Below are 27,131 nucleotides of genomic sequence, written 5' to 3'. Positions count from 1 at the left end.
CATTAATATACGTGTAGTTAGATCCCTTCCTTGTGTGGTTGGAAGACACGCGGGTGCGTTGCGATGGGCTTTAGTTAGGTTATTAAATCATTTTTTCCCCTTTTATTTTATCCCCACTTCATTTCATTGCTGAGGCAAAACCCACGACAACCCACGGTACCCTCCCCAACAATCGCTTCTGAGGCAAAATCGCAACTTGCACCATGGAGTAGACCGACGCTTTGAGTATTCCACCATCTACTCCAAACCAGATGTGGGCGGTGAATCGCGTTCGTTTTGCACCCAGGTGGGTGGGTCAAACTCGCGTCTGGCCGAAACCCCGCCCAGACAGGTGGACCACATGAAAGCCCGGTCCAATCGGAATGCTCGGATCGGACGGTGACGTCGGTTTCGCCATGGCTCCTCCCCGAGCTCCGTGATCTATAAAGTATGAAGCGATCCTCAGAGTTAAGTCGAGTTGGTTTTGCGGGTCGTTGGAGAGGTCGAGTTAGAATTGCGAGTTGTTGTGGTCGAAGTCGAAGTTGGAGAGGTTGAAGAGAATTGCGAGTTGTTGTGAAGGTGTTCCGGCTGCTTGGCTCTGCTTACGTCTCGCCTCGACGGCCCGCGTACTGGTCCCCGCACACACGACCTCGACCAAGCCTCTTGTCTGGTCCTGCTACTGATCAACTCGTGCCATTTTGGACTCTGCTCTCCTCCACTCAAGCTCCTGCTGCAGACACGATTACCACATGTGTGGCTGTGGTCTGAACTACACAGCTTTTGTTGGGTGCCGCACCAGGGAGCATCCCTTCCCCCGAAACTCTCAGGTACCAGAAACTGTGACCTCAACTCCCTCCCTCCCTCCCTGACTGCAAAAGTCCTTTTTTTCTTCTTTGGGTTTACTTTGTCTGAGTGTGTTGGCGCCTGCCCGTTAGATAAGCCTGTATAAGATCTTTGTTGTTGTGATTGTTGCTTTTATTAATCTCGCGCCAAGTCTGCACTGTGTCCGCTTTTGTAAGTTGTTTGTAAATTGTCGCACCACACCTCTCTCATCTTTCCCCTGCGTAGCATACCGAATAAACCTTTTTGTTGTGCCACATGCTTTCCCCCTGCTTATTATTGTAAATAAATAATTGTAGAAATGTTCCCAGCTCATCTTTGTCTTTTCCTCCATTGGTCCAGCATGGTTCGAATCTGAGTTTAGCCAGGTCTTTATTCCCGATAATCCGTTCCTTCTAGACGGTACGTCCTTGGTAGTGCCGCTCGACTGCATCCGATCCGGAAAGGTAATCGGTAGTTGGTAGAGTGATCCGGTTCGGGCAAGGCATACCGAGGGCGTGTTTTCCCCAATAGTTGAAGCCGCGTGGTTAATAAGGTAACTTGATTCTATACAGGAGGACCCTACGCCATGCAGTTGAGGTATTGGCATCCACGGTCGGTTAAGCGACCCACCGCGTCACAGAATTATCCGTGAAGCCTACAATTCCGGGGAGTCTGGTGGGAATCAACGTAGCTTTCCCCCACCTAGTGGTCATTCTCCGCCAGACCACGGCCCGCAACAGTATATATATATATATATATATATATATATATATATATATATATATATATATATATATATATATATATATATATATATATATATATATATATATATATATATATTATATATATTGCGGTTCTGGGAACCATATCCCTCCAAAGCAATAGCAACCATCATACAGCGCAGCGGTCCCTGGACAGTTATTCCATTAATGTACGTGCAGATAGTCCCTTCCCTTTTGTGTAGCGGGACAACAGGACAGTGTGTTGTGTGGATCTCATAGCTAGGTCTGCTTACACCACTCTAACTTCATTTCTCCTCTTCTTTTTCTGCTTATTCCCGAGGTAAGTCCAAATTTGGGTCTTCACGGAGGCCAACACGTGACGCGGCCGACTGACTGACATGGTATGTCGACTGGCTGTTTCCACCTTTTAGGCCATACAGTCCTGCTCCAGATCTGTGTACAGGTAGATGTTTAAATTTTGATTGCCTCTTCCTCAACTATCTTAAACAGTTATATTGGAACTTCATTAGTGCCCGGTGCCCTTTCAGGGCTCTACATACCTCACGATATCACCATCGGTTCTTTGTCGTGTTCTTTTTATTTGAAGGTTACCTTCATATTGCTGTTTCGTTTGTGTAGAGTTTCTGTATAGTCCTTCCATCTTTTTTTTTCCTCCTGTGTTTCTTCTGTCAGATATTTTCCTGCTCTACTATCAAGGACCCCAATCCTAAACCTCAACTTTCCTTCGATATCTCTGATTTCTTTTTCAAAACATCTCTTCTTTTTCCTGCTCTGTTATCACTTTCTATCTCTATACACACCTCTTAGAAATGCTCATCTGTCTTTCCTAGCTTATTGTTCGAAGTCTGCATTTAGCCTCTTTATGTCCTCTTGACGCCTCTTTTGGTTTTTGTCTTTCTTCTTCTGTCCACAATATTTATTTCCTCTTCTGACAGCCATCTCGCCTTTTTCTTTCTGCTTGCTTTTGGGATGATGTTTTTAGCATCTTTTTGGGTTTTTTTTTTTTTACAACATCTTCAACGTGCCACGATTTGGCTGAGAATCTGTCCTCCAAGTCCAGCTTTGCAAAACGTTTTTTTTTTCATTTTCCTTTATTGCAGAATGTTTAGATTTATTTTCCCCTTTAATTTGTTCAAAAATCTTCTTCTCTGAAGTGGCTGAACAAATCAAGGCAAAACTTTACATGTGTGACCATCTGTACAAGAGGAACAAAAGGTTCACACATATATCATATCATAGGTCACATGGTTGGCAGCCATATTGGATTTACCCTTAAACCTATAAAAATACACCTCTCACTCGCCCGCACTCTCTCCGCCTACGAGGCACGCTCGCCCGCACACTCCACCTACAAGGCGTACTCGCCCACACTCTAAAGAAGTCCTGGTTTGGGTCTGCAATCTCTAATTGCTCTTTTTCTTGTTTATATTTTAATTGATGGATGTTGTCTGACAATGCTGGGTTTTTTTCCCAGTGTACTGGCTTCAATGTACATCTGCACATAAGATTTCAGTTTTCTACGTCACGCTGAAGTCGGCGATCTTTAATATCAGTCAGTCAGTAGTTAGAAAGAGCTTCATATATTGGATTAGTGAGGTGTGCTTACACATTGTGTAAGCATACGAACCGGGTTTCCCCATTGTCTCGGGTCGCTCACCTGCATTACATTCTTCATTTATTTATTTTCATTTTTTTTTTTTCATTTACAGATGCTTTCTCATGGTTCTGTGATTTTTTTTTTCCTGGTGTATCGGCTTCGATGTCCGGCGGTAGGCCAAATTACCATGCTTTCCCATTGTCTCGGGTTACTCACCTGCATTTTTTTTTTCATTTACTTATATTTTCATATACGGATGTTTTCCGACGATTCTGTGATTTTTTTTTCCCAGTGTATCGGCCTTGATGTCCATCTGCCCGCGAAATTTTGGCTTTCAACGTCACCCAAAAGGTACCGATCCTTAATATCACTGAGTGAGTCAGTGAATCAGTCAGTCAGTCACTGGTTAGAAAGAGCTTTTTATCCATTTATATATTTATTAATTTATATTGAATGTTTGAAAAAAAAATGAACTTCTTCAGGAAGCTCGAGGATGCATAAAATTTCATATATTGGACAGTGGCAGAATTCCTTTAAGATTTTACTGGAAAATAAAAGGTGAAGATTACGGAATCGAGGATTACATTTATGTGATCTTCGATTCCTGGCTTAAAAACCTGCTCAAGGATGTGCAAGGAACTTTAATGCAGGAGGAGGCAGTTTAGCCCATCAGGCCTATGTGACATAAACCCCATATTAATTCAATCTCCCAGTTTATTAACTTAATTTAATTCGGTAGGGAGGTCTGAGGACGAGTGGTGAGGAAAACAATTGAGTAGATTTTATAAATTGTATGTTTGCCTTTGGGGTTGGTGGTGGTGGCGGTGACTGCGATGAGGTGGGGGAGGGGGGGAGAGGGGAAGGGGTTGGGGTATGAAAACTGTTGCTGGCTTAGGAATGGTCAGGAATTCAGAAATCACAGCTGGCTAAGGATTAGTGGGGTTTTGTCCCTCCAAAACCTTGAACAGTACATTATTGTAGGCTAACGTAATAGCCAAGATTTTCTTTAAATTGAAATTTATTTAAACAAACAAGTAATTTTTGTTCGATAATAAACTGAGCAATCAAATTCAGCAGTGCACAACCTGCATACGATGCCAACTGCTGCCCTTGCACAGCAGATCCTTGGGCATGGCACCAAATGCAGAGGAACATTCGACCCAAAAAAGCAATACAGTGCCTTTTGTTGGGGAAAAAATAAATGTTGGAATGAAAACAAGCAAACAGCTGTGTCTGCGCTAGCCACATGAAGAGGAAACTGTAGCTGGCATACAGTGTATAAAAGGATGAACCGATGTGTTCTCACATCCGCAGTGTTGCTTCACGTCATTCATCACTACACAGATGACATAATGTAATCCCACAACTAAATTCGAGAAATTGAGTAATGAAGCTAAAATGTGATAATGTGACATAAACGAGATAGTGTCCGATACAACACCCAAGCCGTACCATGACAGACGAAGCCAACTCCACTGGCAGTATCACTGCAGTTAAAGTGCTAAAATTACATGATAACGTCATCAAGCATAAGGTTGTGGATAGGTCGAGGCATAGTTCCAGCGCTGTACATTTGTGATACATCTTGATGGGTCACAAGCATGCAAATAAGGATTGATCCAACAAATGGAAAGGGCATGAATGGACGACATGCATGCTTATTGGTACACATACACTTGTGTGTTTCTATTTGTGTGCATTCCTTCCCTCCAACTTCCTTGCCTTCATTTTCTTCCCTTTTTGTTTTTTTTTTCTTTTTGCAACTCGCAGCTTCCCATTTCTTTTGGCTGTTCAGAAGTTGCTCCATATGCTAGCCATCGGAAACAGTGGAACGCATCCTCCTTCCTTACAAACACGCGTGCTGTTCGTTAAGAAAGACATGCGGCAAGATCATGCGGCCACCTGTCGAGTTGGTCAGAGTGGCACCATAAAGCACGTGTTACTCCGGTTCCAATTTGGAGGATGAACCAGAACATTTGTATCACATTTAGTGTGAGATGCGAGTGGTCCAGAAAGGTGTTTTTATTGAGAAGTCATGAGGGTGGCTCTGGTAGGGGAGGGGTGATGTGAGATGTAGATGGACTGTAGACCCATTCCACGGAGTGGGGGTGCTGGAATGCTTGCCTCGGGCCTCATTCTTCTCTTCCTCGTGGGGGAACTTCATCTTCCGGACAGTAGGATGAGGGGAAACAGATTTAATGTTGATGCGTGGGCGGCAGATGAGTTTCTGGGTACACGATGATTTTCGTTTTCCTGGCTCGGCGTTGCTAGCTAAGCAGCTTCAGAGCCACCCTGATTCACCATATGCGTGCATCGTTCTTTTGTGGCAATTTCTGACTCAGATGGATTTGAATTGGAAATTACCAAAACCTTGAATCACATTGAGAGACAAGATTGATTCGGAATTGAGATCAGGGCAAAATTAAAACTACTATAAATAAAGAAACACATGTTTGATGATCTCTGTGAAAGCAATTTCCTCCTTGTACTGCCAATTTACTGTCACATGAATTATTTTAATTGCCACCAAATCCCTGTGGATAAAACGTCTGTCTTGTTGATCTGTTGCTGCCGCTTCGATAGGACACACCATGAACCAGCTGCACAGACAAAACCACCTGCCCAGCTGCACAGACCGGTGTTAACAATCTCTCGAACCGTAGTTGCAGCAGGTTGATCGGCATCTCAAGGAGATTGGGGTGGGCCAGGCATCTGCCTGGGGGATGGCCAGATGGAGACCCCTGGAGTACCGGTGGAAAGTGGACGCAGCGACGCGCTGTTCCGGCACATGCTCCCACACCTGACATGACCTAAAACGCAGACTCTAGTGAGGTCTTTGGAAGGACCACTGCCTGCAATATCTCCCAACAGAGTGGTGATGATACTTGAGCATGGTCTTTGGTAAGTTTCAGCATCTTCTATGCAACTGGACCCGAAGGCATTATTTCTCAGGCTATTCGGTGAAGGGAACGTCTCATCTGGGTTTTTTTCGGGAACATTTTCTCTCCAGAAGCAGGAGCTAAAAACATCCTCCCATATCTTTCCATGATCAAATTCTGGCAACGTTGGAGTACTTCCTTGGGCTAAAGGTCAGCCATGACCCAGGTATGGGATAATAATACTTGCAATCTGATCTAATTTTCCATTGGAAGTCCCCACCATTATGGAGCTTCCTGGATTTTTCAAGGCGTTGCAGTGCAAGAAGAGTGTGTTGAGACAAGTCTGTGAATACAACATTCAAACTGCACAGGATACCGGCCCGTAGGCCAACTTTTGGGAACACAATGGGGAATGTAGCCTCCAAATTGCACATTCGATAGCCAGCTTAACATTCTCTCCAAACAGACTGAGCGTGCCATGTCACCTTGTCAAACTGGAGTCCAAGTCAAGTGAAATTCCACGAGGATTCAAACTAAAGACTGCAGCTCTGAGAGCAGCCATGCAACCAGCTGAGATATCTTTTCATTCCTCACAAAAGGATCCGTGTGTAAATATTTGGGCTGCAGGCAGATGTAAGGAATAACACTTCCAGATTGGTGTGTGTGTGTGTGTGTGTGTGTGTGTGTGTGTGTGTGTGTGTGTGTGTGTGTGTGTGTGTGTGTGTGTGTGTGTGTGTGTGTGTGTGTGTGTGTGTGTGTGTGTGTGTGTGTGTATTGCTGTTGTTTGATGTTATCTCCACACGTGGATGGGTTTCAGGAAATTGAACGGACACCTACCAGGTCTCAATGTATCTACCACCATATGTGTGCGTGTGCGTGTGTGCATGTGTGCATGCTTGTGTGATATATATATATATATATATATATATATATATATATATGTATATATATATATATATATATATATATATATATATATATATATATATATATATATATATATATATATATATATATATATATATATTCTAGATGACCAGTGAACCCGTTGGGTTCCCGTTGTGACAGCGGTTGATGGAAAAAAAAAAAAAAAAACATTTCAAAATAAATTAAAGATAGCTCCAGCGAACTATACCGCTGAGGTTGTTTGCATTGATCAAATTCTCCCGAAGAGTACTTGACTGAATTGAGAATTGATTTTTTTTTGAATAACTTTTTCGTTGCTCGATTTGAACGAAACTTGATACTGCACATCACAGGAGAATGGTGAGTAATGTGGGCCGAAATTTTTTGCGCTATCGTGTACCGTTTTGGCTGTATTTCAGGAACACATTTCCGCCGGTACACCAGGGGCCTCCGTCTGGCCATCCGCCAGGCAGATTCCAGGCCCATCCCCATCTCCTTGAGATGCTGATCAACCTTCTGTAACCAAGAGGCACGTGGTCGGCCCATAGGCCTCCTCCACTCACGAGACTCCCTCGCTGAGAGAATCTGGTGAGCAGGATCAGCGTCAGGAAAACGAGCCACATGTCCATGTTGCCGCAGGTGATGCTCACAGACTATGCAGGTAACAAATCTCATTTGAGTCTCTCTCAGCAACCACTCGTTGCTGTTGATTGGAGGTCAACAATGGGGATAGTGACACCCCTGACATCCAACTCACAGCCAGTGGGTCACCCTGGTACAGCAACTCAAAGTAACCGGCCAGCAGCCCTTCATTTTGGACTCCTCTTTCAAGAGCCCACCACCCTCTGCTCTAACTGCAGTTCACTGAAGGACAGGCTTGGAGGAACACAATGCACAAATTCCCCTGTAAGCACTCGTGCACTCGTAAAGCATTTCCTCCACCAGCCTTGTGAAGTTCAGCATGGATTCCACAAATCCCAGGAGCATTACCCCCATTTCAACCGGTTCACCACAGCCAGTGTTTCCACAAACGAAGATCGATCACAGTTGATTGGGGGGTCAGCAATTGGGATTTGAAACACCCCTGACATCAAACTTGACAGCTGGTGAATCAGCCTGGTACAGCCTCTCAAAGTAAGCGGCCCAGCGGGTCTTTACTACGGACTCCTCTGTCAAGAGCTCACCACCCTATGCTCCGACTGCAGTACACCGAGGGACGGGCTTGGAGGAGCGCAATGCACGAATTTCCCTGTAAGCAGGACGAGAATCACTTGACCACAGGTGATGCTCTACCCCTTCACAGATCCCTCGCACATAGGACTCCTTGTCCACCCTCCGCGAACATACAGTTTTATGCCTCAGCTCCCTGACCAACTCAGCTCTGCCATTAAGCTTGGCCCTGCGACTCAAGTCAATGGTATTCAGTGTCCCTTGGCAGACAAAGTTCCTCTTCACCTGATTGTGTTAATAAATTTGAATTAATAAATGATCGTAACTTAATTATATTCTTCGTGAAGCATCTTAAATACATGTCAAAGTTAGAATTGTGGGTGGAGTCAGGGCAGCTCTCCAACCAATCAGTGGGAAGGATTGTTGTGCGCGCACACACACACGCACACACACACACACACACACACACACACACACACACACACACACACACACACACACACACACACACACAATTTTACGAGCAGGATATGCTTACACATTGTAAGCAATATTGAACCGTGCTTCCCCATTGTCTGGGGTCGCTCACCTGCATTTGATTTTTCATTCATTTATTTATTTCATTTATGATTGATTATAAATGATTCTGTGTATACATACATATATATATATATATATATATACACACACACACACACACTAGGGTTAGCTGTTAGGGTTAGGGTAGTTAACTTTAACCCAAACCCTAACCCAAACAGCTTGGCGTAGGGGAGGTAAACAGCGCCCGGGGCAAAGTGGAAATTTGCGTCCCCCGTAGGCCTTAAACTTGAGTGGATTTGAATGGAAAATCCCATAAGGGATATCGATTCATCGATTTTTTTCGAATATCGGAAGTGTTATGGAAAATTTTTTATAGCCAATGACCTAAGTTGGACCAAAAGCCATAATCGTACCAAATGTGAATGGAATCCGTTGGAGTTTGTGAAAATGCATCAAAACGAATTTTGAGGGGCCTCTTAAGGAAGACAATAATATCATTAGTATATGTGCCAAAGCTTGTTTCATTTCATGCAGTAACAAAAATCTGATGGTGGAACAAAGAAAGGGGCGTGCCGAAATATTAATATAGATATATATATATATATATATATATATATATATATATATATATATATATATATATATATATATATATATATATATATATATATATATATATATATATATATATATATATATATATATATATATATATAGCAGGGAAAATGCTTTAGCAGGGAAAATGGCCTTTTAAATGCTTGTGTGTATATATATATATATATATATATATATATATATATATATATATATATATATATATGAAAAACACGCACGCTCACAGTGTATGCTAACACATTATAAACATTAACGAACCGTGCTTCCCCATTGTCTCAGGTCGCTCACCTGCATTTGATTTTTTTTAAAACTTATTTTCATTTGTGTATATTTTAATTTATGGACTCTTTCCGACAGTTCTGTGATTTTTGCTGGTGTATCGGCTTCGATGTCCGTCGGCGCACAAAATTTCCGTGCTTCCCCATTGTCTCAGGTTGCTCACCTGCATTTGTTTTTCTTTTTCTTTTTTCTTCATTTTTTGTTTTCATTTATTTATGTTTCATTTATGAATGTTGTATGATGATTCTGTGGGTTATTGGTTGTTTTTTTTCTGGTGTACTGGCTTCATTGTCCATCGGCACGCAACATTTCAGCTTTCTACGTCATACAGAAGGCACCAATCTTTAATGTCAGTCAGTCAGTCAGTCCGTCAGTCGATCAGTGGTTAGAAAGAGCTTTATGTATAAGATATAATGTATACTAGACGACCCGTGAACCGGTTGGGTTCCCGTTGTGACAGCGGTTGATCAAAAAATCATTTGAAGAAGAAAAAGTCTTCGATATACCCCGCCATAGTAAATATATATATATATATATATATATATATATATATATTTTTTAATCTGCAAACATCAAAAGGCACGAGTTCACCACTTGCTTGATATGTGTACCAAATTTCATAAAGATATCTCAAGTGGTTTTGCAGTTAAGCTCCGGAAACGAAATGTGACGGACGGATGGAACCCATTTCTATATCCCCTGCCAACTTCGTTGGTTGGCGGGGGATAAAAAAGGGATAGCTCCAGCAAACTACACCGCTGAGGTTGTTTGCATTGATCAAATAATCCCGAAGAGTACTTGACTGAATCAGGAATTGATTTTTATCCCCCGCCAACCAAATGGGTTCCGTCCGTCCGTCACATTTCGTTTCCGGAGCTTAACTACAAATCTCCTCAAGATATATTTATGAAATTTGGTACACATATCAAGCAAGTGGTGAACTGGTGCCTTTTGATATTTAGAGATTTCCCCCAAAAATATTTTTGTCACTTTCCATGGAAACAGGTTGGGTATTAAAAAATAATTGAGGTTAACCTTTGTTTCCAGAGGACAGTTGCAAAACTATTAAGTATTTCTTTATGAAATTTGGTACACACGTCGAGAATAAATTGAACTGGTGCCTTTTGCTGCTTGTCCTCATTTACTATGGCGGGGGATATCGAAGACTTTATCTTCAACGGATGCTAGTTAATAATTGTTTCGTTGCCCGATTTGAACGAAACTTGATACTGCACACCGCAGGCGAATGGTGAGTTAGGTGGGCTGAAATTTTTTGCGCTATCATGTACCGTTTTGGCTGTATTTCGGGAACATACATACATATCTATATATATACACACACAAGATGAGTTTTAGTAACATACTATGTATGTATATGTGTGTGCATGCAAGTTGCTGTTGTTGGCTGCTATTTCCACATGTGGGTGGGTTTCAGGAGATGGAACGGAGACCTACCAGGTCTCTGTGTATGTGTGTGTGTTGATCACACAGGCCTCGCTGATTGGGAAAAATTACCAATTTCCTGCAATTTATTTTCTTGCAACCCCCGGTGCATTAAATTCAAATTATTGAATTAAAACACACACCCTTAATAATCCATCTTGCCTTTTGTGGGGTTCCTGGGAAAGAAGGAAAATGGAGTGCAGCTTGTGTTTACTAAATTACATTTTTCCCAAGACTGGCCTGGAATTCCAAATGTACTGCCCACTCAGCTTTTCCCACACACGGCTCCTCGATCCGATCGTGCACCGTGAAAATGCTCGGACACGACTCCGGACATCATTTCAAGCCGTTTTGAAACTCTGTATTTGATTTGATGTCCTATCGTTGTTTTTTTTTGGGGATTGTCTCCTGTTCAGTTCCATTTTCCATACCCGTTGCCAATGCACGCTCACTTTCATTGAGGTTTTTGTGCAAATCTTTTCTTTCTTTCTTTCTTTTTATTGTGATTTGGCCTATGGTGACCACTTGCCTTCAGAGCTAATATCACGAGGTGGAAGTCGAGCTGCGAGAAGGTGGGAGAAGGTCTCCTGGCATGCGTTTCTCATTCACCCCACTACTTCCGACCTCCTACCTTTGTTGGCCTGTACATTGGAAATTGTGCTATTTATAAAATATCCTTTGTGACTCTTTTTCTGTCTAACCGCCTGGAGCATCCAGCGCATGTTGCCTTTCGATGGCCTCTTGCCTCGCGCAGCCCGCCATCCTTTTCGTCACCGGGATGCCTCCCTTACTTGTCTGGTGGTGCTGATGCCGAGGAAGGGTCACGGCAGCTGAGCTCCAGGCAGGGTCGCCAATCAATCTTTTTTAGCTGTGTGGGGATCCCAAGTAAAAAACAAATCGGTTACCTGTGGAACCTGCGGCTATTTTCCTGACAATTAAGATAGTCTTATAACAAGTCTTCCGAACAATTAACTAACCGACCACAATCGTATTATTTTAACCTTGGCTTGAGAGGTGACAGGACAGTCGAGATAATTCCAGCAGATGCACTGCTTGAATTATTACCTCCGCCGCCAAAGGTGGACCGAGATTATGTTTTTGGGGTAGTCGCCAGACTACCGTTTTTCTCAGGTTTTCCGTCTGTCTGTTTGTTTGTATGTAATGGACAGCTCTGGAGGCCAGAGGAGTCAACCGATTTTGATGAAACTCGACTGGTAGGTTCATACTAGGATCTAGTTGAATGCTTTTGAGCACCTGTTATGGACGCCACCGTTGCCTAGCAATGGGACTTTGAATTTTTTGAAAAATTCCGAAAAATATTTTTATTTATATTTACTTCTAAAATCAAAAATCTGCTTCCGTGCTTTTATGCGCACTATAATCAACGTCTTTGTCAAAAATTTTCAGCCCGATCCGTCAAAAACTGTATGACTAGTATGCAATTATATAGCGACCACCCATGTTCCCTACCGGCTCGTCTGTCTGTCTGTCTGTCTGTCTGCTTGTGAGCATGATATTTCAAAAATTAATGGACGGATTCGGACAAAACTTGGTGGACAAGTCAGGTGTGCGACAAGGACGAATTGATTAAATTTTGGTGAAGATCCACATCCGGATCCGGATACTAGACTTTCAAAGAAATCTTGAAGTGATTCTTCACCAATGAGAGACCCGGCCTGGTGTTGGTTTAAAGGTTAAGGTGGCTGGTTTAAGATCAGAGACTAGAGTTCAAGCCCCTGTTTTTGTTTTTGACCGTTGAATTAACACTAGGTATGTTGACTCAGCCTTATCATCCTTCTGAGGTCAGCAAAATGAGTACCAACTTACATCAGTGGCACAGCCATGCCCTCAGAAAATGATGCAGCCAAGCAGCCACAAATAAATCGAGTGATCGGACGAAAAAGGACATGTCCATGATATCTCAAAACGTGGACGGATTTGGACGAAACTTGGTGGATGATTTGGGGAGGTGACGACAACGAGCTGATTCGATTTTGGTTCAGGTCCGGATCCAGATTTGGCCTTTCAGTGGCATACAAAATCTAAAACTGTTCAGCCTGGCAGAGGTATGAACCCTCCGATGTCGTTCTAGTTAAGCATGCTCTCTATTGCACCATAGACAAATTAATTCTCCCTCGGGATCCAAAATATGAGCACGTGAGACGTAAATGTTTGAAAATAGAATGTCGATACGAATAAGATGCACAAAGAAGGTAAATGAGATGTGGATGCAACATTGGAAAGGTGGGCCAAATGGTGCCATCTATATGAAGGCTTTGTTACACGAGGAGTGGTCAGGAAATCCAGGTACTCGGTGAGGTTGTTCAGCACAATGATTATAATTCGTGCAAACAGACGACCAAGAGATGGATCCTGCAACACGACGATGCAACACGACGAGCACAATGCGATGTAAGTGCCTCAATTTCTGACCAGCCATGGCATTCCAACTTGCTCGCGTGATCTTGGGTCCACAAGACCTTTTGCTCTTTCCAAGAAAGGAAAGTAAACGGAAAGGAAGACGATTTGATGAAATGTCAGAAATTGTTTAACATTCAACATTGGTTCCATGAGCGATCCACAAATCCACCCAATATAACTTCCAGGTGTTACAGGTATTCTGGATTAAGTGACATTACAAATTCAGGAAGAAAAAGCCGTCTCAAGGTCAGGTCAGGTCAGGTATGGGAGCATTTGCCGGAGCAGCGCCTCGCGTCCATGCGTCTCAAACTCACCCTGTATATTGTTGCAACATCTACTTGAGTTACAGAAACAGTCTGGCAACTTAAAGATCAGCAGCACATCATGGAGCTCCTTGCAATTTAAGCCTTTTTAGTCTACCGCCTTCTCGGGCATATGCAGGAGGTTGCACAGATGTTACATCCTCACACTCGGAGATGAGCAGACTTCATTGTACTTCTACGAGTACAAGAATTACAATGACATCTTTAGACAATGGACAAATCAATGCAGTATAATGTTATTTGAACCTGGTGTCACAGCATGTGTTTGTGTGTGCATAACACCATCCACTCAGTGACAGACTTTAGTGGACACTGAAGAATATTACAAGCGTCCTCAGGAGATGTCAGAAGCCAAAACAATGAAAGGGACAAAAGAGAAAAATGCCTGCGGAATCGAGTCTGAAATATAACAGTTGAAGAACAAGCGCCGTCGGCAGAGGAAGAAAGGTCGCATTGGCTGTCACTGGGCAGGAAGATGAGCAGTTTCCGTCGTAGGCAAACTTCCGACCCCATGGCCCACCCTAACCGATCCCAGATGGCAGGACAGCAGTTGCTGGAGAAGGCAATGCGGTTGACAGCAGTGGCTTCAATTAATCATTCCCGACACACACACAAACTCAACGGATAATGCACACCTCGGCAACAACGGCACGGCACAGTTGTAAAGGTTTCCAACAGTGCGTCGCTTCAAAATGATTTGCAGCAGTGTCCTTTTTTTCTTTCTTTTTTTGCTTCAATTGATACGTTTTTCATAGGGAAAGCCACACGACTGCCAGCACGCAATCATTCGATCGGAGTTCCACGCAATCCCAGTTGTAAGGCGTTGTTACAAGACCAACACCCTCGCGCTAACAAAACATTGAGAAGACGATTCGATGAGAACTTTGCAGTATCACAAATCACTGCCATCCCAGTCGGAGAGGTTACACCATGGGGACACACGTTAACCATATCCTGCTGTTCGTGCATCTGCGGACGGCAGATGTGAATGCTGTGTCCAATATCTTCTTGGCAATGTGGCCCTTGCATGTGATCGAGCAGTCGGTCCGTTCCACGCGTTTGGAAGGTTTGACACGCGGCAGGTCCTTGGAATTGGTACATTCGATCTGCTTTTGTTAATATTTTATATTGTGTCTGTTTGCACTACATCATACAGATACAATGGCTCATTAATTGTTGGAAGTACTGCACAATAAAACCTGTATGTTGAAAGAGTTTTAGGAGGAATGCTCTCCTAGGGAGGGGTAAAGAGACTTTCCAGCCATCCTGTACATTCTGACATAATCGGAGTCGAATGAGCACTATGCCGGAAATTTTTGCAAGAGAGGAATATCGTGCACAACTTTAAATAGGTCCATCCTTTCTCCTGCAATTTCTCGAGTACGTTGCTCATTATTAGTCTCGTTCCAGAAAGGATGGGAGTGGTATGTGTGTGTGTGTGTGTGTGTGTGTGTGTGTGTGTGTGTGTGTGTGTGTGTGTGTGTTTCCAGATGAATGTAGACTCGATGCAACACCATATTAATCACTCAAAAGCGAGAAGCCTGTTAGTTCTAGATAACCACCATAAATTACCATTAATTTACTGGATCCATAAAATGTACAAAAACCCTCGTAAGATGAGGTTCATCATTGCAAGTAGAGAATGTAGTTTGTAACCATTGTCAGGTCGTGTTATGGGGCAATGAAGCTAATTCATCCATGAAAAGGCAAGGTTTTATTCTGGTATTAAAAAATTCTGGACCATTGATAGTTACCTCCGCCACCGAAGGTGGACGGAGGTTATGTATTCACCCCTGTTTGTCTATTTGTCTGTGATGAGGATATTTCAAAAAGATATGGACCAAACTTGGACCAAAAAAAAGTTATGGACCATTCAGACCAAACTTGGTGGACAGGTTTAGTGGGTGATAGGGACCATTTGATTCCATTTTGGTGAAGAACAGATCCGGATCTGGATATGAAAATTATTTTTTATTTGTTCAGTGATTCTTCACCATTGAGAGATGAGGCCAAAATCAATATATAGGACGATATTTCAAAAAAGTTGTGGACGAGTTATGAATAAACTTGGTGGTTGAGTTTGGTAGGTGACGAGAACAAGCCTATTCGATTTTGGTTCATCTCCAGATGCAGATGTGCCCCATCAGTGGGTTCAAAACGTAACCTGTTCAACCTGGCAGAGGTAAGCGCTCCACCAAGTGTCATTCTAGTTCCAAACCTGTAATCGACAGTATCCACAACATCAACAAGGGCAAGTCTAAATGTCTATCAACTTAAGATTATTCCACATGACAAGTTCGTAACTACCTGCGAGAGTTGATGAGTCCAATTACTTTGGATTCAATTCTGTCCAGTAAGTACAGTATGTGGAGCTCGAACCTCCCCAGATGTGAGCGCAGTACTCTATCCAAGGACGAATCAATCTTTTATATCGTTGACACAACTGTTCAAAGGAGAAGAATCTTCAACATCTGAACAGGATTCCTAGTTTCTTCGATGAAGACTTAGCGATTTGCAAAATGTATGGATTCCAGGATTAATTTATGTTAGGGTAATACCTAGCAGGTGTATTGTATCACATGGTGTAATTGTATGTCTGGTGTTGGCTTAATCGTTAGGGTGGTGGGCTTGGGATCCGAGGATCCTGAGTTCAAATCCCACTCGTCTGAATTAATGCCGGGTGGGGTTGACTCTGCCTGTCGTCCTTCTGAGGTCGGCAAAATGACCTTACTGGTATACTGTGTCGGAGTGGCGAGCGGCGACCCACCCAGGATTGTGCCCAATAGCCAAGGAGACTCTCTGCAGAGCATTGGTGCTGCCGAAGTAGACAGACAGACAGACAGACAGACAGACAGACCCATTTGCCTCAATGGGAAATCTTGTCCAAATCCGAATTTAAAGAGGTGGCTTTGATGAAATGAGATGTAGATATAGTGAAGAAAGATGGAGCAGATGTGACGAACATAGAGGAATGTAATGTTGAGTAATCAATCGGCATACGAGGGCATTTGGTTATTTGCAGAAGAGAGAAGGTCATTGATAAAAAGAAGGAAGAGTGTTGGAGACAGGACAGAACCCTGAAGGACACCACTGTTCATCAGGAAGGAGATGTTGAACCATCAACAATTACGGAGAGAGAGAGAGAGAGAGAGAGAGAGAGAGAGAGAGAGAGAGAGAGAGAGAGAGAGAGAGAGAGAGAGAGAGAGAGAGATTGGAGAGAGATTGGAGAGAGATTGGAGAGAGATTGGAGAGAGATTGGAGAGAGAGTGCAAGATGAAAAAGCAGATAAGTGAAGGAGAAAAGCCTAAAGAGGGAAGCTTGGATATCAGACCCCGATGCCAAACTGTGTCAAAGGCTTTTGAGATATCAAAATGTAGAAGCAGAAGTTCCAACGGTAACATTTATCATTCTTCGACATTATATTATATTATTCAGCAGCACACAACATTATATACAGTAATACTTCTCGAAGCAATGAAACAAATTATAAAAGTACACGGAAGAAGAACACAAACAACCACAACCGCAACCACCAGAACTTCAGCAGCAACAACAACAACAATGTGTTATCAAAGATACTTTTCCACATGTTTCACTTCATTTTACATCTTCATTGAGATTCAGAGAGGCGTGCAATACATGCAATTTGTATTCATGTCTCTCTGAATCTCATAAACGTCACAAATCCGCAAGTACAACATGCTATCCGTTGATTCACCAAACCCATCAGCCAAGAGAAGGGTATGCATATACCTTGTGTTATATTTAAGGTGATATGTGCATAATTTAAGGTATTATCATCGAGTGGAATGTGTGATGGAGTTGTAACTAATGTGATAATGCATTAAATCCTCCAGCAAGTGGAGTTTGATTCGTGATGTTCCATTGACAGGTTTACTGGCTGCCTGGATGCAACTGAGGTTGCCGATCTACTGATGTGGATCCGTGACCAAGGTTGTGGATCCACCGTTTGGAGAGGTTCTGGGCTGAAAGGATCGAAACCTCGAGGAAGAACAGTGCCCAGCTGATGACCTGTGCAGTCGGGAAACCATTCAATTGCTTGCAGGTTGAGTTTCTTACTTTAGGTAAGAGAACTATGTTTTGAGGTTAACAATTTAAATGAAGTTCAATAATAGGGTGTTGTGGAATTAACATAATTTACAGCAAACCTTTCAATTATATTATTATGTTTTATGAATAGCCGATACCGTACAATAAATAAAATTGTGAGGAACAGACATGAAAACAGGAAGTGAGTGCATACAGGCTATATTTTCCATTCGTCACGAGGCCAAACCAATTTTGCATACCCAAGCATGTGCAGCATGGTCGGGGTATCAACTTTAAAACACACTTTCACCAGGTCAGGGTTTGGAGAAGGTAACACTATCATTGAGTACTTCCATTGGTGACTGGGTTACTATTTCCCATGCAAGACTGAGTTAAGCCCAAAGATGGCAAATTATTTGGACAAACAATGCTGGGATGTCCTTCAGTGAAAAAGGACATCAACTTGGCTGGCTTTCGTGTCTCAGACAGACTGCTCAAATAATTTGTGGGCAAGGAAGACAAAGGGAAGGTAAGCCCGGAGCAATACGGCGCTCCCCTCGCCCTGGTTGGGCTTCTGGATGAGTTGCGCGTCAAATGCAGAATTGCGAAATCTCCAATCGAGCTATTGAACGGCTGCACGGCAAATCCGTAGCAGAGAAGTTGTCACCGAGGTGCTGTATGATTGTGTGATCAGAGCATCAGGGAAATACAAAGACGCACTGTGTTTGTACGAAGACGAATCTTGTGTTAAAAAAAAAAACACAAGGAGGCTAATGGTGGCTGCAAAGCTAGGTGGACAAACATTGGGTGCTTGTGGTACAATGTTTCAGGTGTTCATTTTTATTAAGGAATAGTGAGTGAACTGCGACAAAATGTAATGTGCTATGAGCCAGTGCTGATCATGATTCTGTGGCTTGTTTTAATTACTGTTCCTGTGTGTAACAAACTGTTAAAAAAACTATTATCATTCCTCATTTATCCAAAAGGTCATCCCACAAAGTAATTCAAATAATATATACAAAAAAAATGTACAAAAAATATATATATGTACAAAAAACAAGCTCAAATGAGCAAAGATCCTCGTCCTCTTCATGATGACGTCATAAAAACGAATATGACGTCATTGTGATGTATCAGATTTGCGATCAATTATCTGTGCTAATGTCCGGCTTGATTGCCGCAAACAAAATTCAAACAGCTTGCCTAGTTTCAGAGATAATGGTATAGGTGATTTCCATTAGCAGCGATATTATGACGTCAACGTTTTTCTCGGAAGAATTTCCAAAGTCGGAGATGGTTACTGCCTGCGCGTGGGCTTTCTGCATTTACATGGAAAGTTTCACGAAGATCCGATGAAAACTCTGGGTTGTGAAACAAAAAATGTCAAAATATAGGAATGACATCAAAAAAATTGATATGACGTCATAGTAATGCATCATATGTGAGGTAATTCATCTCTGCTAATGCCCTGTTCGATTCCCGCAAACAGAATTCAAAAAGCTTGCCTAGTTTTGGAGATAATTTTTTTCGGCGATTTCCATCAGCGGAGACATTTTGACGTCATAACTTTTTTTCTAGGAGGAATTTTCAAAATCGGAGATGGTTACTGTCTGCGCAGGGTATTTTTACATATAGATGCCAAGTTTCAGGAAGTTTCGATGAAAACTGGAGGATGTGAAACAAAAAAGTCCACAAGAAGATGAAGAACAACAACGTGAGTAAGACTTAGAGATCCTCCATGAGGATCTAAAAATATGTACAAAAATATATATACCTGTACAAAAAATTAAATGTACAAAAATATATATACCTGTACAAAAAATTAAATGTACAAAAATATATATACCTGTACAAAAAATTAAATGTACAAAAATATATATACCTGTACAAAAAATAATTATGTACAAAAATAAAATGTACAAAAAATAAATATGTACACAAAATGTCATTAATATTCATGACCCTGGAAGTACCGTAGTAAGCAATGTGTTGTGAGTGTCAGGGAGGCCTTAACCTCTTTTATTCTTACTGACAGTTTTACTAACTACCATAGTTGATGTTACTTTGTCTTGTACTCCAAATCGACTTATTTATGAATGAAGGAATGAAAAATGGGAAAATTAGCCCAAAAATCCCAAACCCTAACTGATCCTCCACATCGACTTATAGACCGAAAAAAAAAAATGGTACTTGGAGAACACAAATCACCTTTTAGCACTTTCAACACTCTTCTGTTTGGCAGTACTTGGACAAAATATTACAGAATTTTACATCATCACGACCAATCATATTTGCTGCTCTTCAAACCGCCAATGTCCTTGTTGCTCAAGACAGTGTGTGGTAATGTGTTCTATGAACTCTCTAACTTGATAAATGTTATGCTTTCTGAATAGTTTTCTCCATTATTGCTATGATCCAGAAGAACACAGCCCTTGCTCGCCATTTCTCCAAGTGTATAGATCTTTCATTCTCGGATGTAACATAATCTCGACGCTGGTGATACTTTGGAGTTAAAAACTATTTTACTCAACAATGAAATGGGAACAAAATCGTTTGATTTAACCATAACAAGTGAAGAATGTAATGATTCTTTGCTTCATCCGTGGCTTCAGCTCAATGTGTTTTGAGATCACGTTCGCAGCATTTGCAGCGCACCTCAGAAAACGTGCTCGACTCGCTCACCTGGGCAGTCTTAACCATATTTTCGAGCTAGTGGTGTGCTGCAAGGCCTATAAGCTTGACTAGTAACTCAGGCATAGTTCGACAAAGATGTCCAATTCAATTGTTACATTTCATGTCTAATTTAACCGCAAGTTGATTCGATACCTTAGAAGTGGATTTCATTCAAGTTAGCCGTGCCCGTTCCCGAGGGTGTACTTCTCTGCACGTAGATATACTGTAATCTATCTATACGTTTCATTTGCTACATTAGAAAAATGAGTTTTTTAAATTTGCAAGTCGGTCACACTCCGTGGCTTGTTCAAGAAAGGGGTCGCCGATACAAATACCCCCAGTGAGGCTCTATGCTTCGTCTTGTTTTCTGATGTTTTGAATTTGAAAAGTCTTCCTTTCAATCAAATGTTGTCGAGGGTCATACATAGGAATACAACCTACCAGGTAAAGGCCTGGAATTTTGGAGTTTGTGTGGCATAATAATTTTTGGGAGAACTAAAATGGACTTCAATTAAGTACTTGACATCTGGTCCATAATTTAATTATCTTCAGTAAAAACATTCCTCACTACTTAGTTACTTAAAGCACTTGAAACTTTGCCTGATGAGTCACAGTTTTTTTTTTTTGTCACAATATTTACCTGATGAGTCCCTGTTACCTGTAACCAGTCGATCACTCCCTCCCTCAATGCTCAAAACAATTAAGATATGTGATCAATTAATTGCTAAAAAAAATTTTTTGGCATTTTATGACATGCAGATGAGAACTGTAAAAACCAAATATTAACCGAACAGATCGACAGATTTGTTATTTCGGGATTAAGTAAAAATTGTTTCATGTCAGCCGATTTCACCGCAAACAAATAAAATGCAATAACCAATGTCTCATACACAGCCATATATATTATTTATATATGTGACACAAGTTGGGTCACTTGATCAAGATCGGGTGACTTGGACTTTAGTAAACCATCACGGACATTTATGTTTAAAGCTGTAGCAAAAATTAACCCTGGAGTGCATCATGGCAATGTTCGGCCAAATGGCTTCATTTCCTTCTTTAACTTCAGTTTCTCCTCGGTTTCATGTTGTCGATTTTTTTTTTCCTATGATTTTCAGATGGACACATTCTTACAGTGAATTTCCTTGTGGAGAGAGGGGGGTTGGGGGCCCTTGACCTGAAATGTACCCCCGGCGCATTTGCAAAATTTGGTGGAGATTGGCCCAGGGGTGTGGAATTGTACAGAAATCAAATAAATGGCGACACACATATACATACATACACCGGGCGTAGTGGCGTGCGCCTGTAATCCGGCTACTCGGAGGCTTGGGTTGGAGGATCGCTCGAGGACGGGAGCTCTGCACTGGGCCGCACTATGAGAGGGTGTAGGGCAGCCTGAAATCATGGCGAAACCCAATCCTTATCCCTGTGTCGTAAGAGACGACCAGGGTTGCGTCAGGAAGGGCATCCGGCGTAAAACCTATGCCAAATCAGTATGCGGATCATAACGGATGATCCGCTGTGGCGACCCCTAACAGGAGCAGCCGAAAGACGAACAACAACACATATACATACATACACACACACACCCACACACACACACACACACACACACACACACACACACACATGCACGCACACATGGAGGTGGATACTTTGAGACTTGGTAGGTCTCCGTTCCATCCCCTGAAACCCACCCACATATGGAGATTATACACACACACACACACACACACACACACACACACACACACACACACACGAAGGTGGATACTTCGAAACCTGGGAGGGCTCCATTCTACCTTCTGAAACCCAAATATGGAGATAACAACCACTAATACACACACCTCGCTATACATATATATATATATATATATATATATATATATATATATATATATATATATATATATATATATATATATATATATATATATATATTGTTACGGATTCGCGCCCGCCGGCGTGCGACGGCCACGTAACTCGAATCGCGGCACGTCGCCCACCGGACGGACAATCCAGTCGTGACCCTCTCGGACTAACGCCGGGAACCAGTCACGGGTGGACCTTTCGGTCTCACCGCGATCGAGCCAATCAGCCCCCGCGTGGGATAGGGTTGCTCGCCAAATTCGACCTACCTAAGTACCCACGCGGAGGGTAGACCGGGCGATCGCACCTCGCCGCAGGTCGACTTCGGACACGGGCCACTTAAGCGACCCGTTCCGTACTATCGGGATAACCGAGCGGTGTTATTCGTCGACCTCGACGGTTCGATTAATTATCGGGCGTATTCAACCCACTACCAACCCTTTACGTGAAGCAAGATGAGGATTCAATGAAAGAAATGACGAAGCGAAGCGGGAAACAGTTCAACACAAAGCACATTTATTCGCGACGAACGGAAAGCACACATTCAATTCCACCAAAAGCACACAGAAAAGAAAAACACAATGCAATTTACACAAAAAGCAAATGCGACAATGCAGATCTACTACCGATTACGCGAGCACACGGCAACACTTATACAATTTTACTTCACAGACGGCGCCGACAACACATACCCAAAACCAAGGAAAAGAACACCCTCGAAGATGAGGCGGGCCTGAGGCCGAGACCGGGTCGGGCCTACCCGTCTGGTGATGAGACGCGGAGCGGCGATGGTGCCTCAACTCCGCGGGCCTCGCGGGGAGTGTCTGATAGGGGTGGGAAAGGGGCCCCCTTGGTCGCACTATCTCAGCGCGGGGGGAAACAGGAGGGGGTTGCTGATGCTCGGGGTATAGAGGATTCCTACTCTGCCTCGAGTCCCGCGACGAGCGTCTCCACCTCGGCCAGGTCGCGCTGTCGGCCTCCCTGGGGTGCAGCTCCCTGCACGACGCGAGCACCCCCTCGTCTGCCCTCGCCGCCTCTCCACAGCTCCGTCCCCTCCGCTCCGACTCCAACGCACACGACGACCAGCTCCTTCTTGCCAACTCCACCGCCCGCGAAGTCTTAACTCTCTCTTCTGGTGTTTCTGACGAACACGGTCGCTTATATCAGCCCCGTGGCTTCGCCCTCTCATCTTTGACCCCCTCCCTTCGACCTTTCACCTCGCTCCCCATTGGCCCGAGAAAAAGTGGGCGTGAATGCTTTTTGATCCATAAATTTGCATATAGCGATCGCCCTCCAACGCCCTGGAGGCGGGGCCAAATCGCCCCTCGCTCACCGATTGGACGGAACAAAAGTGGGCGTGTGTCGTTTTTGATCCGTTTTTGAAGTGGAAAATCCGTGGTTTTGTACACGCTGTTCGGCGCGCGCCCTGCACGAGTCCAACACCGGTACCCACAAGCGGCGCAAGAACGGTGGCGATGCGACGGTTGTGAGGTGTGACGTGAAGCGGCGCCGCGGTGGGTGGTTGATGTTGTGGTTGTGGTGGTAATCATGGCGGTTGGTCCAAAATAAAGATAGCAAAAGAAAAACGGCTATCCTGAAGAGTCGCAGCACGCATAAATGACATGTATTCCCACTAGACAACGGGTTTGGGCCTAACTACACATGTACTTACCGAGATACCTCACCTAAGGGACCTGAATGGTGGTTTGCGAATTTGGTAACCACAACACTACCCCCTCCCCTTTTTACAGACTCGTCCCGAGTCGTCAAATTTTCGTGTGCCGTCATGTGTAGTTTTCCCCTAGTACATTTTACCTACGGATCCCTGAGTGCGACATTCATGGTATTCGTGTCCCCAAAATAAATAACCTGAGGGCTGCGTAACTACCTAAACAAACTCACTCACACGGACGACTTAAATAAAATTGCCGGCGCTAGGACAGACATGCCGGGGGCGCACTCATATTTACAGTACATCTTAACCTTAACTTACAAATTTTACACTAAACCATGGCCCAGGATCACTGAACTCTGCAAAAGAAAAGCAGTTAGCAGGGAGCCAGGCTGCCCACATGCAGTCTCTGGCTCAAAACAATGCAGGTGACAGGGAACGTGGCTGGCTGCTCACACGCAGTCCAAGGCCTTCCCTTTTGAACTGAACGCAGTGAACCACAACGGTGCATGGGCTGCACAAACGCAGTCTCCGTGCCAGCTCAAGTGGCACACGCAATGAACACAACGAATGGATGGATGAACACAAACACGGTGCACGGGCCGCCACTGCAGGCCCGTGTTGTAGCTGCCAACAGGGCAGTTCTCGCAGCTTGCAAACTGTTGCCTTGCGGATCCTGGCGCACATGGAAATGAACAGGGGGGGCAAAGCAAAAATTGAACGGGGCTGGTGAACATGGGCAGTGGGCATGGCATGGCAAAGGTAGCAGGCAAACACAGCCCGCAGAAGAAGGCCGTTGCAGGCAAACACAGCCGGCAGATGAACTGGCCGGCACAGGCCTTGAAGTACCACAGCTGCAGATGATCCGGCCGGCACAGGCCTTGCAGCACAGCAGCTGCAGACGATCCAGCCGGCACAGGCCTTGCAGCACAGCAGCTGCAGATGAAGTTGGCCAACCTTTGCCGTTCAGTGGAGGTTGGTGGAGGGAGTGCGGTGGTGCTGGCCACTCGGAAAGCGGGCTCGGACCTACTCTACGGTCTCCCTCCCAACCTATCGCCTTTGCCTGTCACTGTACATACCCACTCCCTTAATTTGTCAAACCCCAATTTAGCCCCAACTTATTTTTTTGTTGTTTTTATATTTACTTCCCCTCTATAAATCGTCCCCTAACCCCCTTTATCGTCTTTGTTCGGCTAACCTATCCTGTCACCTAGCCTACTCCCAACCCCTACGTTCCCTTCCCGGAGGGGAACAAGGGAGAGCTAACGTCCTGTGTCGAGGCCCAACGAAGCCTCAGAATGGCCTCCCCAGAGTTCGGCGATCTAACCCAAAGTGGGTCCAGCGGCCCACAACGACAGCGAGGGGATGGATGGTGCGGAGGGGTACATCTCCTAATCTACCCTAACCATTTAACTGTTAAACTACCCCGGGGCTTTCAACAAGCGCCTCTCGCTTAAACTATTGGTTCTATAAACCCAGATTCCCGTCGCCTGTGTTGGTGTCCTCACAATTTCGGGCCTCGCCCCCCAATTTTCTCTCCGTGCCCTCACACGGTCTCCTGGCTGGGACACGTGGCTCCCTTTGGCAGGCACGACCCTCTGCCGAATCTCCCGCTATGGCACCCCCGGGCACTACACTGCCTCCGAGCCTACCAGCTCCCTAACACCGGGAGTTCCCCCATGGCACCTCCCCTGAAACGCACACGTGGCAGGCCGGCCTCCCGGGCCCCTTTCCGAGGGTCACCCGTGCCCACAACACTGCCCACGCGGCTAATGGCGCCCCGGGCCCCCGCACCAAGCAGGCGCACCCGTGCCCACTACTCTATCCCGGCCCCCCATGGGCCCATGGCCTACCGCGGCCGACTAGCCTGGTGCCCGGGGTACCCACTCAGCGATACTCACCTTTCGCAGCCACGCTCCCAAGCCCGTCAACAGGGCTCCTGCACCCCTCCAAATGGGTCTCGAGCCTACTTTCCCACCAACAGCAAAACGACCTCCATTTTTCAATTTGACTAACCCAGCTAACTCACTTTACTCTGACCCCGGGGTCCCTTGGGCGGGAGTCACTCCTCCCCCCAATCACTCATCGCACCATGCATTCCCCATTCACTCCATTCACACAGACCCGCTGGCCTCACTCACTCAACATGTACACGTACTCACCTCACGACCCACAACTCTTCAACACACACACCGCTGAACTCTGCCATCCTTCTATCTGCATCCCCTAACTAACTCGTGCTCCCACGTCGTCCCTTACACTATAGCACGTTCCTTTTAACACTACGTAGCTAAGCTACGTCCCATCTACACATTCACAAGTCTGTCACGGTCTCCAAATAATCCCATTTTATTTCCCAACCTAAAGCTCACTAAATCCCTCTACCTAATCCATTCCACGGACTCCATGAGGACTCACCCCTGCCCCATGAAGTCGGTCTAACTAAGCTAACCCTTCCCCCTAACTAGTTTTCATCCTGTGCCCAGGGTCAAGGGGGTCTCCCACCCCTTGCCCAGGAATCCTGTGCACCCGAAAGTGAGGCTTACTGTTTCTTTTATTTTTTTTTTTCATGCGCAGCACCTGCGCGGCAACTCAGAGCTCGCGCACTTTGCACCTGCCCGTGACGTCATGCAGCTGCACGTGTTCCTCGTCCCTCCTTGGACAGTACCATCCGGCAGAGATTCCCCTCCTGCCGGATTCCAACCCCACGTGCAGCCATGGCGTCACCGTGCGCATAAAAAAAACACAAGCCCCACGTCTCGAGGGGTTCCCCACGCGAACACATGTGCCTTGCCCGTTGGAGCTTAACACACACGATCGCGTGGAGAACCCGTCCGGTCCAAATCCATTTACCTGCCTAAACTTTGTCCGTCCGCGGGATCGGCAAATCCACCGCTGGCGTTTCCGGACCGGGACTTCACTCTCGCAAGCGAGCACGTGGCGGTCTCGTGCGTTGCACAGCACGAACCTCGTGCTCACTGCTGGGTGAACCCGGCACGGTCCCCGAAACAACTACAGCCGCTCCTCGGCTTTCTTTCCTCCCATGTCGCCGTCGTCGCCATTCGACCCACGCACACCTGCGTGTTACGACGCCCACACTCCACTCCATCACATTCACACCGGGAGACGCGGCTGCGTGCTCCCGCA

The 27,131-nt window shown here is 44.6% G+C and overlaps 1 protein-coding gene across 5 annotated transcripts in view; it reads left to right on the top strand.

The window, feature by feature from the left end:
* Positions 1–27,131, top strand: part of LOC147010080 (cytohesin-1-like) — a 69,025-nt gene that overhangs the window by 7,449 nt on the left and 34,445 nt on the right. For 3 of the 5 annotated variants that reach the window (XM_085863158.1, XM_085863160.1, XM_085863159.1), the window contains exons 2-3: positions 3,437–3,495; positions 17,613–17,805. In XM_085863158.1, the coding sequence (XP_085719284.1) occupies positions 17,748–17,805 (58 nt within the window). In that variant the 5' untranslated portion in view covers positions 3,437–3,495; positions 17,613–17,747. The remainder of the gene's footprint in view (positions 1–3,436; positions 3,496–17,612; positions 17,806–27,131) is intronic. The other 2 variants (XM_085863157.1, XM_085863161.1) reach the window with 1 other exon arrangement.

The sequence above is a fragment of the Eptatretus burgeri genome, chromosome 17, assembly GCF_056783735.1.
Source record: "Eptatretus burgeri isolate ZD-2024b chromosome 17, Ebu_testis_v1, whole genome shotgun sequence".
NCBI classification, from domain to species: domain Eukaryota; kingdom Metazoa; phylum Chordata; class Myxini; order Myxiniformes; family Myxinidae; genus Eptatretus; species Eptatretus burgeri.
The sequence above is the reverse complement of the archived record's forward strand: the minus strand, read 5'-3'. Positions and strand labels throughout refer to the sequence as shown.